Below are 13,084 nucleotides of genomic sequence, written 5' to 3' on the forward strand. Positions count from 1 at the left end.
ACTATCTCTCAGGGGAAGTATTTTTTGATACCCTTCATTCAAGAGTTTGTAACTTGGGGTCTATGGACTCTTTTAATGTTAATAATCATTTCCATGTTGTTGGTTCCTCTTTAATTCCTGTTTATTTTGTCTCATTCACTTAAAAGCATCATTTTGAGAAGGGTCCATCAGCTTCACCAGACTGCCAAAAGAGTCCGTGACACAGAAAAGGCAAAGAACCCTTGCCTTGGTTGTCGGTATTCTCTCCCTCCTCCTCAAATGACCATGTACTTACTCATCTATGTGTTGTATCAACCCTGAAGGATCTAAGTTCCTTAAGGACAAAGACCATTTTTTAGTTTATTTTTATAGCCCTAGTACGTAGCAAAGTGTCTTACTCATTGGATTGAACAAGAAAACAGCAAAGAATTCTCTTGTCAGGGGCAAGAATTGTTGCTTGGTCATCTGGGCTGCCTTCTACTTCCAGTTCAGTGATGCTATGGTCCACCCTCTTAATGGTTGCAACCTTAACTGCTTTTTCCTTGACAACAACAGAGTCCTGCCATGAGAGTACATTACCCTGGGCTGGGACAACAAATCCTTGGTCACTTTGGTTTCCACCATTTGATATTTTTTCTCTTTCCCCTACAAAAGAGTAGATAAGCCCCTACACATTGTCCATGACCAGTGACACTTAGGAAAAGTGGTAGCCCAGAGGTAGAAAATGATCATAGGAATTTGTACCACGAATAGGGAAAACTGCAGTACTGTTTATTTGGAAGGATCTTTTTTACATCCGTTTACAAGTTGGGAGAAGAAAAACTTCCTCTAGGAGAAATAATTATCTTTTTTCCTTTTCCTGGTGAGGAGGCTTTTGCTGATTTCGAGGCCTGGGCAAGGGAGGTCCACTTTGCTGCTGGACTTTTGGAGAAGGCCTTTTCTGCTGTAGCTGAGGACGGTGACCAGGTACTGGAGGACAGCGACCAGGTACTTGGAGACGGTGACCAGGTGACTGGGGACGGTGACCACGTGGTTGCTGAGGATGGCGACCACCAGATACTTGTGGATGGTGATCTGGACTCTGAGGAAGCTTTCGACCTCTCTCTTCCTTATTTGCTCTGGAGATGTGAATCTCTAGATTCTGATCTGTAACTGCAAGAAACCAAACCAAAACAAAACATTTTAAATCTTTAAAGAAGTGGTCTAAATGTAATATAAGACCCTAAGAGATGCAAGCTGGAGGACCACACTGTTATAATGCTGTTTCTAAGGACCATGCCATCAGACTACTTAGGGCAAGGGTTTTTAGCTTAGAATCATGTTTTGATGACTGTATTTTAATGTAATTGTTTTCCTTTGTAATCCTATGTATGTTATTTTGTGCATTTAAAAACATTATTCTGGTTCATGGTTTTATGAAGATGCCAAAGGGGTCTATGACGCACAAAAAGGTTAGGAACCCCTGATCTAGAATGAAATAGGATTTTAAGATTTTAGGGCTGGAGGAAGCCTTAGAGCTAAGTTAGTCTATTTTTGCATTATATAGATGAGGAAACTGAGGGACAGAGAAAGACAAAGTAAAAGAGACTCCAAGATGAATTGGTCTTTTACCAAACTCCATTCTAGACAGTGTTCCAGGTTAGAGTGCATTTGCTAAGTGTATTCTTGATTGGCTTGTAAGGTTTTACTCTTCACTCAATCTTCAGAAAGTCACAAGGAGTTCAAGTTCTCATCCCAAAGTTAAGAGACCCTCCTTCGGCCCCTCTCTTGGGGCAGAGGACTCCTTGGCTGCCAATAATATGCATTACTGTACGATTTCAGAAATAACAAGTGAAATCCATGATAGAAGTCTGGTGACAGTCACAGCATGCTACTACTGTCCCCATCTTGCCTTCTTCCCCCGTAGAGACTGAAGATTAGGGTTTATCCTATCCAGAGCCTGCACTAGATGGTGGTACTCCCAAGAGTCTGCCTCATCAGCTTCTATGAATTTGATTATCTTCTCTATAAAGATTCCCAGATCTTTGTATCCAGCCCTCTCTCCTGGGCTCCACCCAATTAACCAGTTGTTTCTAATACGTTAGAGCAGGATGTCTGGTAGACATCTCAAACTCAACACATACAAAACAGAACTCATTCATCTTCCCCCACCAAAATCCTCCTCTCTTCTAAACTTCCCTATTACCATAAAGGGCATTGCCATCCTCTGAGCCACCCAGGCCCAGAGCCTCAGCATCATCCTTCACTCCTCATTCACCCTCACCCAGGTATTCAGTCTGTTGCCAAGTCTCGTCATTTCTGCCTTCACTACATCACTCCTACGTATGCCTGTCTCAAGTCACATAGCAAGCACTGTGATGGGGGGGGGGTCCCCATCACCTTCCAGAGTCCACTGGTTGTGCTCCCTACCTCAAGTCTCTCCCCATTTTAATCCATCCTCCACTCAGCGGTCAGATCTTTCTTAAGTACAGATCTGATCATGCCACCACGCCATCAATTCAATAAACTCCAATGTCTCATCATTCCTTCAAGGTCAAATATAAAATCCCCTGCTTGGCTTTTTGGGCAGCTAGGTGGTACAGTAGATAGAACACCAGCCCTAGAGTCAAGAGGACCTTAGCTGAAATCTAGCCTCAGATACTTATTAGCTATGTGACCCTGAGCAAGTCACTTAACCCTGTTTGCCTCAGTTTCCTTATCTGTAAAATAAGCTGGAGAAGGAAATGGCAAACCATTCCAACATCTCTGCCAAGAAATCCCCCAAATGGGGTCAAGAAGAGTCGGACATGACTGAAAAATGAACGAATGCCAATAAAATTTTGAAGAAGCTTTCTTTTGACATCAAGCTTAAATCAGCCTTCCTGAAATTTCCACCCATTGTATCTGGTTCCTCCCTATTAGAAGAAATTGAATGTTAGGTCCTCAAATCTCTGGACACAATAATGATATTTCCTTTGAACCTTCACTTCTGAAGACTGGGCACCTCCAATTGCTTCAACCAATCCTCACGTGGGGTCCTTTTCTCTAAGTGCTCTGGCTTATCAATGTCCTTCTTAAATTGCATCACCTATAACTAGACACAATATTTTAGATGTGGTCACATCCAGTCAGAGTAGCAGGGAGCCATTAACAACTTGCTCCTAGAATGATGTTATCTATGCAGCCTTATATTGCATTAATTTTTTTTGGTTGCCACATCACATTCCTGACTCATATTGAACCTGTAGTCCATAACCCCCTGATATTTTTTTCAGATAAGCTGCTGTCTAATCATCCCTCCCCCGTAGTATACATGAGAAGCTGATTTTTTTAACGTATAAGTCGTAACATTTACTCCTGCTGAATTTCATCTTGTTTAGATTCAATCCAATGCTGTAGCCTTTCAAGGTCTTTATGGATGCTGGATCTGTCACCCAGTATGTTAACCATTCTTCCTGGCTTTGTGTCATCTGAAAATCTGACAATCTTGCCATCCAGGCCTTTATCCAAGTCATTAACGGAATTGTAAGCAGCAGCACAGGGTCAAGTGCAGACCCCTTTGGCACTCACATGGAGACTTCCTGCCAAATTGTTAGCAACTACTCTTTGTTCCTGGCCTTTCTGGAAGTTGGAATGCATCTGATGGTATTATTGCCTGGTGCCCATCTATCCCACAAAATAGCATCAGACGCTTTCCTAAAATGTAGGTAAACCATGGGCAGCTAGGTGGCATCAGTCCTGGAGTCAGGAAGACTCACCTTCATGAGTTCAAATCCAGCCTCAGATACTTAGCTGTGTGTCCCTAGGCAAGTCCCTTAACCCTGTTTGCCTCAGTTTCCTCATCTGTCAAATGAGCAGGAGAAGGAAATGGCAAGCCACTCCAGTATCTTTGCCAAGAAAACCTCAAATGACGTCACGAAGAGTTGAATATGACTGAAAATGACTGGATGACAACAAAGGGAAACTGTATCTATGGAATTCCATTGAATACCAATTAATAACCATCAAAAAAAGGAAATAAGTTTTGTTCTTGATGAAGTCATGGTGGTGCTTCATAATCATCCTTTTAAGATATGTTCTGATACCAATTTAAAAAGGGATTCCTATCATACTTAAAAAGCAAATGTCATCACTTTTTTCCTAGTTCAAATGACCTCAATTCCTTCATCCTCCTCTTAGAATTTTAACTGTCTATCCCATTATTCATTTCTTTAATTTTCCCTGAATCCAATAGAATTGTAGAGGCAAGAGTGCTAGACTTGGGGGTCAGAGTTCGAATCCTGACTCAGACACTGACTAACCGGGTGACCTCGGTTTCTTATTTTTTAAAATGAGACTAATAATACTGGCAGTGCCTACCTCAGAATTTTTGTGAGGAAGGGCTTTGTAAATCTTAATGTGAGTTTTCTTTTTTTTCCCCTTTAGCCATCTTAAGAAATGGAGCTAACACAATTAACTTTTTATTATCCAGGGCCTGATAAACCATTTTGTGTACTGTTCTTTGCTCCCTCCTCCCTGTTTCTTCTCCCTACTGTATTACAATACTTATCACAGTAAGGGAAATGTGTAGAAATATTCTGCCCACAGCTAGTCAGTTCTTAGTAGAAATTAACCACAAGATTTTGTTTGCTCAAAGTCACTGGTCCCTAGACCACATATTGAACACTAGTTTTACTCTGATAACAATTGGGAAGTTCTTTAGAGGTTGGATCCAGTCTGAGCAAACCTCAGAAACCCACACCAATCTATATGGTTAGGTGGCACAATGGTTAGAGCATTGAACCTGGAATCAGGAAGACCTGAATTGAAATCTGGCTTCAGAAACTTACTAGCTGTATATCCCCAGACAAATTGCATAACCCCTGAATCAGTTTCCTCATCTGTAAATGGAGTTACTAACAGCACTTACCTCTCAGGGTTGTGATGAGAATAAAATGAGATAATAGTTATAAAGTGTTTTACAAACCTCGAAGCTATACATAAATGCTAGCTGTTATTAAAGTGAGTCTCCTTTCTTTAGATCTGACCAGGTGGAAAGCCAGACTGGGAGTCAGGAAGATTCATCTTTGTGACTTCAAACCAGAATACTTCTTAGTTGTGAGATCCTGGGCAAGTCACTTAACACTGTTTGCCTCAGTTTCCTCATCTGTAAAATGAGCTGGAGAAGGAAATGGTGCAAATCACTCCAAGATTTTTGCCAAGAAAACCCCAAATGGGGCGACAGAATCAGACACAACTGAGATGACCAAACTGGGTCTGAATGAACCAGGCTTAAAGATCCAAAGACATTTATAGGATTATGAAATATGGAAAATAAGAGTTGGAAAGGACCTGAGAGGCCCCATAGCTCACCTGTACCTAAAGGGTGTCTCTTCTACAACAACTCCCACAAAAGGTCATCTGATCTTTGTTTGAAGATACCACAACACTTCCTGAGGCAGCCCATACCACTTTAACTGTTCTAATTAACAGGAAGTTTTGTCTTACCTTAATAGAAGATCCACCTTCCTACAACTACCGCCCACTGCTGATCCTAGTACTGATTTCTGGGGCTAAAAAAAATCTAGTCCCTTCTTCATAGGGTAGCAATTCATATACCTTAAGACAAATATTGTTCCCCCTAATTATGTCTTCCCTAGACACCACTCAATTCCCTTAATGATTCCTTTTATGACATGGACTCCAGTCTACGTCATCATTTTGGTTGCTTTCTTCTGTATTTTCTCCTGACTGTCAATATCACTACTAAAAGATGATGGTGATGATGGTGATGATCACAATGGATAATATTTATATTGTGCTTACTATGTACCAGGCACTGTGCTAAGTGCATTATAAATAGCCTAATTTGATCCTCACAACAACCCTGGGAGGTAGATGCTATCACTAGCCCCATTTAACAGATGAGGAAACTAGGGACAGCTAGGTGGCTCAGTAAATAGAGCTGGCCCTGGAGTCAGGAGGACCTGAGTTCAGATCCTGCCTCAGACACTTGACACTTACTAACCGTGTGACCTTGGGCAAGTCACTTAACCCTAGTTGCTCTGCCTTCCACCTCCAGAAAAAAACAGATGAGGAAACTGAGACCAGAAGAAGTTAAGTGACTTGCCCAGAGTTACACAGTAAGTATCTGAGGCTGGATTTGAATTCGGTCTTCCTGACTCCAGGCCTGTTGCTCTATACACTATGTCACCAGCTGCCCTTAAAATCCAGACTGAAAACAATATGCCAAACATGGTCTGACCAAGATAGAATGCAGCAGGATTCTCACTTCCTTCATTCTGAATACCATGCCTCTCAATATAGCCCTAACATAGGGGAGAGAAAATTTTAGATACATGTACCAAGCTAGAGATCATAGAAAATAGCAGCTATTACATAAAAAGAATGGCAAAGGAGATTCCCATTAATTAAAAGGAGTTTAAGTCCAAGAAAGTAACTAAAACTAAAATCCAAGGCCTTAGATATCTGTACACAGATAAGCAGAGTAAACTTGAAAGTCTACATAAGGAGGCAAATTTGACCTTATAGGAGTCACTGAGACTTGGTAGAATGAGATTCATGGCTGAAATATGGGTCTAAAAAGATATGCTTTATCCACAAAAAAACGATGCTGACATTCAGTCATTTTTCAGTCATGTCCAACTCTCTATGACCTCATTTGGGGTTTTCTTGGCAGAGATACTAGTGTGATTTGTCATTTCCTTCTCCAGCTCATTTTCCAGATGAGGAACTGAGGTTAACAGGGTTAAGTGACTTGCCCAGGGTCATACAGCTAGCTCATTTTATAGATGAGGAACTGAGGCAAATAGGGTTGAGTGACTTGCCCAGGGTCATCTAGCTAGTGAGTGTCTGAGGCCAGATTTAAAGTCACAAAGATGAGTCTTCCTGATTCTAATCCAAGGGTTCTGTCCACTGTGCCATCTAGCTGCCTTGTCCACACAAAAGAGGAATAGATAAAATAGGAAGCAGAATTACATTGTATATTAAGAAAGTATATTTGTGTGAAGATTTCCAGGGATCAGAGTGGCGAGGCCTGGTGGGGAACATTTGGGTGAAAATTAAGAGAGGAACATCCTGGAGAAATATCCTGAAAAGGCAGCCACTTCTTCAGTATAATGAAAACTCCTTTAAGTAAGAAACTGTCTTACTTGATATTCATTTGTATTCTCATAACACATAGCAAGTGTTTAATGAATGTTTGTCACTCTCTCTGCAATCCACCTCACAAGATGTCAGCTACTGGACTTAGGGTTCAAGGTAAAAGAGGGTAATAACTCCTAAAACTATAGAGCTCACAAACCCCCACCAGGGTGCTCCCCATTAGCAGTCAACCAATAGATACAATTAGCTCCTAGCAAAGGCATTTACTAAGATGGCATAGTGAGAACAATAAGTACAAAAAATTCCCTTATAGATGAAGGGCATCAGACACACAGGGCCTATGGGGAAAATGGGGGGAAGCAGAATATGATGGTAATGAAACATGTAGGAAACAAATGTGGCCAAGTCGCAATTGTGGTACTACAGAGACCCAATGTAGTTTATCTCTTCTTAGGGTCTTCATATGGCTCTACTCCAGATCTCTGTTGGGTAGGTTGCATAATCAAGTTGCCAAGGTCTTCTCCTCTCCACTGTACTCCAGAACTCTTATTGCCAAGAAAAGCTCTCCGAATCCACACCCCTTTTCTGCTGCTAGAGGTCCTACTCCTGGAAGTTGTTTCTTCCTTCATCTGGAATCCTGTATCTGGAATGTATGTCCTGCACCTTGAAGCAGTTTCTCTTACTGATTGAGTAGCTCCCTTTTAAGCTATATGGCTGGTGGAGGGGTGCCCATGATAGTCTCTTGTACAGGCAGCTACTGGCATGTATCCTCCTAAAACGTCTGAATTAATCCAATGTTTATTCATTTAAGGCCCTGCAAAGCCAAGTCCAATGGGATTACTCCCTGTAATTCCGTTATACAAAGGTGTCCGCATTTCATAAAGGGATCACTAGATGTTGACACCTTCTTAACATGTTGACACCTCATTACCTCTGCCATACTTGCCTTCTGAAACTACATTAACTAGGACTATTAACTATAACGATTAACTATAATTGCATTAACTATCCTCCTTCCCTTACAAACTCTTGTTGATTGATTAATATCATGGACTGATCACAGGAGTTATCAGGAAATCTTCCACCGATCCCTAAAGGATGGATGATCTCTCTTCTTAAGTTACCTTTGAAGCTATATTATCAGTCTTTGGAATCAAGTCAATAAACGTTTATTAAGTACTTACTAGGTGTCAGGCAGGGAAGCTAGGTGGAACAATGGACAAAGCCTAGGTCAAGAAAACCCCAAATGGGGTCATGAAGAGTCAGACACTGACTGAAATAACTGAGCAACAACAGGTGTCAGGCCTTCTATTAAGTGCTGAGGACAAAAATAGAACAAAAAATAATTAATCCCTGCCCCCAAAGAAGTTACATTCTTAGGAGGGAAGGATAACACTTTAAAAAGAGCTAAATATTGGGGGAGGGGAAGGTGCCCACATGGGGACATGGCAGAGAAAGAAGTCTGGAGAGCCAGAGTCAGTAATGGAGCGCAGAGAGAAATGGAGGAGTGAATATGGCTGACCTAGTCACCTTTCTGGGAGGAACAGATCCCTCAGAGGAAGGCACTCAGGAGTAGAATGATGTTTCAGGGCAAGAAGCTGCTTCCTCCTCAAAGTATCCAGTTCCTCATTGTCCAGGAAGAGTCTCATGCCTCATACCTTTGACTTAGCAATACCAATACTAGGTCTGTATCACAGAAGCAATAAAAACAAAAAGGAAAAAGACCTATATGTACAAAAATATTTATATCAGCTCTTTTCTGGTAGCAAAGAATTGGAAATTGAGGGGATGCCCATCATTGGGAAATGGCTGAACAAATTGTGGTATGTGATTATGATGGAATACAATTATGCTACAGGAAGTGGTGAGCAAGATGCTCTCAGAGAAATCTGGAAAGACTTACATGAACTGATACAAAGTAAAATGTACTGTGTACAAAGTAACAGCAATATTGTAACATGATCAGTTGTAAATGACTTAGCTATTCTCAGCCATACAATGATCCAAGACAACCCTGAAAGACTTATGATGGAAAATGCTATACATCTCCAGAGAAAGAACTGATGGTGTCTGAATACAGATTGAAGCACACTTTTGTTACTTTATTTTTCTTGAGGGTTTTTTTGGTCTGTTTTCTTTCACAACATGACTAATATGGAAATGTTTTGCATGACTACTCATGCATAACCTTTATGGAATTGCTTGCCTTCTCAATGAGGGGAGTTGGGGAGGGAAGGAAGGGAGAGAATTTGGAACTCAAAGTTTTAAAAACTAATGTTAAAAATTGTTTTTACATGTACCTGGGGGGAAAATACTAAATAATTTTTTAAAAAAGATTCTCATGCCTCACTTAGCTTGTCATATTCTCCTACCTCCTAATCTCCTGACGTGGTCCAGATTTTCCTTCTGTTTCCAGATTCCTTTTCTTTTTTTCTGTTTTTGCCTCTACACCCTGCTTTGGAGTTAGTAGACCTGGATTCGAATCCTAGCTCTGCTAGCTCCTACCTTTATTATCTCCGTCAAATCCTTTACCTCACCAACGTCAGATCCTTAACCTATAAAATGGCCTGGACTAGATTACCTCTGGTGCCCTTTCCAACTCTATTGAGATTCCTAATAATCTTGAAAGTGGAGAGACTCTTCTCTGGCCCTTTTGCTTTCTCTTTTTTAAAAAAAAAAAGAAAAAGTTTTTATTGATGCTATTTTTATATCACTATCTCTTCTCAATGATCCCCCTACCCCAGAAGAAGTCATCCTTCTAGCAAAGAAGAGGAGTTAAACAAAACAAATGAACAAATTGGCCACATCTGACAATGTATACCTCATTGCACACCTGGAGTCCACCTCCTCTCTCCTAAGAGGAGAGAGGATCACTTCACCGTCAGGCTTCTGGAGTCACAATTGGTCAATTAATCAAAGCTTTCTTTTCTCTCCATTTTGTTTTGTTTTACTTGACTTATTTTGGTTATCCTATGAATAGTTATCCTGGCTTCTTTCACCTTTCCTGATATTTTGTGCATCGTCATTGTTCAGTCATTTCATTCGTATCTGACTCTCCATGACCCCACTTTTTTTTCTTGGCAGAGATATTGGAGTGGTTTGCCCTTTCCTTCTCCAGTTCATTTTACAGATGAAGAAACTAAGGCAAACAAGGCTAGGGTCACACAGCTAGTTCCTGAAGCCAGATTTGAACTCACAAGGATGAGTCTTCCTGACTCCAGGCCTGGTAATCTATCCGCTGTGTCACCTAGCTGCCCTACTTTGTGTATACATAGCGATTCTTTGACAACAGCAGGAAGACAAACACCATGCTCTTTTTATATCCCTACAAAATTTCCCTTGCATAATAATAATAAGAATTAGAATTTATGTAGTGCTTTAAGGTTTGCAAAGAACATTACAAATGTTATTTCATTTCGTCTGTACAATAATATATAGTATTGATTATATTATATATTATATATATATATAATAGTATATTATATATACTATAATTATTATTGAGTCATTTCAGTCATGTCCAACTCTTCATGACCCCACTTGGGTTTTTTTTGGCAAAGATACTGCAGTGGTTTGCCATTTCTTTCTCCAGCTTATCTTACAGATGAGGAAAGAGGCAAACAGGGTTAAGTGACTTGCCCGGGGGTCGCACAGCTAGTAAGCGTCTGAGGCCAGATTTGAAGTCACAAAGATGAGTCTTCCTGACTCCAGGTCTGGCGCTCTATCCACTGGGTCACCTAGCTTCCCATAGATGTCCTTATTATCCTCCTTTTATAAATGAGAAAACTGACAAAGGTGAGGGTTAAGTGAGTTAGCTCAGGGATACACAGCTGGTAAGTTTCTGAGGCTGGATTTGAACTTGGTTCTTTCCAGTTCCCAGTCCAGGGCTCTGTCCACTTGCCTTCTATTCTTTCTGGAAGTGAAATTGTTAGTTCTCAGTCCTCTGTGTTCTTGTTCACGTTCTCATGGCAAGTTGCTGTGATGAACTAACTGCCTTTTAGTGATAACTTATTCAACTGAATGCAAATGAGCAGCTCCCTGCCAAGGAATCATGAGAAACTGAACCCAGCTGGTGTGTGTGAGAAGGGGCTTCCTTGCTGACTCCTGTGACCAGCCACTTCCTCCCTCTTCCTACCTTTTCTATCCTCTCCCAATGACTGGAGAAGAGAATCCTCCTCCCATTTTTCTGCTCTTTGCTGTTCATCATCTGTTCTCTCCTGGAGAAGCAGGTCACTCTTGGAAGAGTCCTGGAAGTAGAGTCTGAACCAAGACCCTAAGGAGGAATCAGTGAAACATTGATTGATTTTTTTCTCTGGATCAGTTGGTTCAGAAGAACCTTCATTCCAGGCAGTGACAGAATACTATCACCTGGCCACTATGAATGTACTTGAATGAATAATCTGTGATCCAATCACACCTCTTCTCATACCTCAGGATTCTTGTCCTCACGTCCTTATTAAGCCCTACATGCATGTATAACCAGTATACTAGAAGCCTTCCTCTAAAAATTTCCTCTGAGGCAGCTGAGATGGGGTAGCAAGACAGTGCCTAATGTGGAATCATGAAAATCTGGATTCAAATCCTACCTCAGATACTTGCTATCTATGAGCCATAATCTAGTATTATGGGACAGAAGGCTATGATACAGACTCAGAGCAGCTTGAAGTACACCATCCCCTCTCCCTAGTGCACCTCCTTTAATCCCAGACACTGAGGTGCACATCCTGGGAGGCTTCAACTGGTTCCTCATCACCTCTCCCCTGCCCCAGGGTTGCTGAGAGTGGGAAACTATAGGACAAGCCCAGGATGATCTGAGTTAACTTTGTCACCAGGCGGAGCGACCTAAAACACAACTGTTGACCCTTTGGGCAAGGAATGTATAGGGACTACTTTATGAACTGAAGAGCAGGCCTCTGCAACTTCATAGAACCTCCTTGAGGGCTACTTTTGCCTGGGTGTCACCTGGTGTGTTTTTATTAAAGAAATGACTTATATGAACTTTCAAATTCTGAGTGGTCCATGGCACCCAATGTGGAACTCCTCCCAGGATACCTAGGTAAGTCACTTACCCTTTCTCAGCCTCAGTTCCCACAACTGTAAAATGTGGATAATCATACCATCTACCCCATAGAGTTTTTGTGAGAATAAAATATTATTGTATCAATACTATATAATATAAAATAATATATACCTATCTAGATAGATAGATTGATTGATAGGTAGACAGACAGACAGATAGATAGATCTAGCTATGCATATCCATAGTGCCATTTTAAACATAGTTTAAAATAGTACTAAGACCTTTGGTATACCCTATTTATACAAATATATGTATGCATGTATGTGAGAGAGAAGTGTGTGTGCGTGTCTGTGTGTGTCTGTGTGTGTGTGTGTGAAACTCTTTTCAAACCTTAAAGCACTGTCTAAATGTTAGCCATTATTATTTTCACAATTTGTGCATACCAGTACAGTAACTTTAGTTGTCTCTCAGTTTCACTATATGACCAATCAGCTCCCTTTTCTGATTATGCATTTCCTGAAGGATGGATTTGACACCACTTCTTTCATTCAATTAGAGAAAATATGCCATAGTCTATTTATGTCAGGGATGCTCCAACAGATGACCCAAAACTGTGATTCTCCAACAACTGTTGGGCTTCATGATCATAGACTTAGAGCTGTGGTACCAAACTCATACAGAAATGATGGCCAATAGGCCATCCATTAGGATCTCTGAAGGCTGCAAACCAACTTACAAAACCACATTTTAATATGCATGTATTTTTGTATTGTTATTTATTTTGCTAGCTATTTCCCAATTACATTTTAATCTGGTTTGAGGGCACTCAGGAGTTAACAATCTTAAGTACCCTCAAATCAGATTAAAATGCAATTGGCAATTATAATTTGGGAATGTAAAGGAAAATGTAATTGGGTCTCTCTGGTTTGCCACCTCTACGTTAGAGCATTGGTGTTCAAAAGATGGAGTCTGGCATCACAAGGCAGCTTGGCGTCACTAAAA

At 40.9% G+C, this 13,084-nt stretch overlaps 1 protein-coding gene across 1 annotated transcript in view; it reads right to left on the reverse strand.

Moving 5' to 3' along the window:
- Positions 1–647: 647 nt before the first annotated feature.
- Positions 648–13,084, reverse strand: part of CD2 (CD2 molecule) — a 40,579-nt gene continuing 28,142 nt past the window's right edge. The window contains exon 5 of the mRNA XM_036768708.1: positions 648–1,131. Within this exon, the coding sequence (XP_036624603.1) occupies positions 821–1,131 (311 nt within the window). The 3' untranslated portion in view covers positions 648–820. The remainder of the gene's footprint in view (positions 1,132–13,084) is intronic.

The sequence above is a fragment of the Trichosurus vulpecula genome, chromosome 7 (assembly GCF_011100635.1).
Source record: "Trichosurus vulpecula isolate mTriVul1 chromosome 7, mTriVul1.pri, whole genome shotgun sequence".
NCBI classification, from domain to species: domain Eukaryota; kingdom Metazoa; phylum Chordata; class Mammalia; order Diprotodontia; family Phalangeridae; genus Trichosurus; species Trichosurus vulpecula.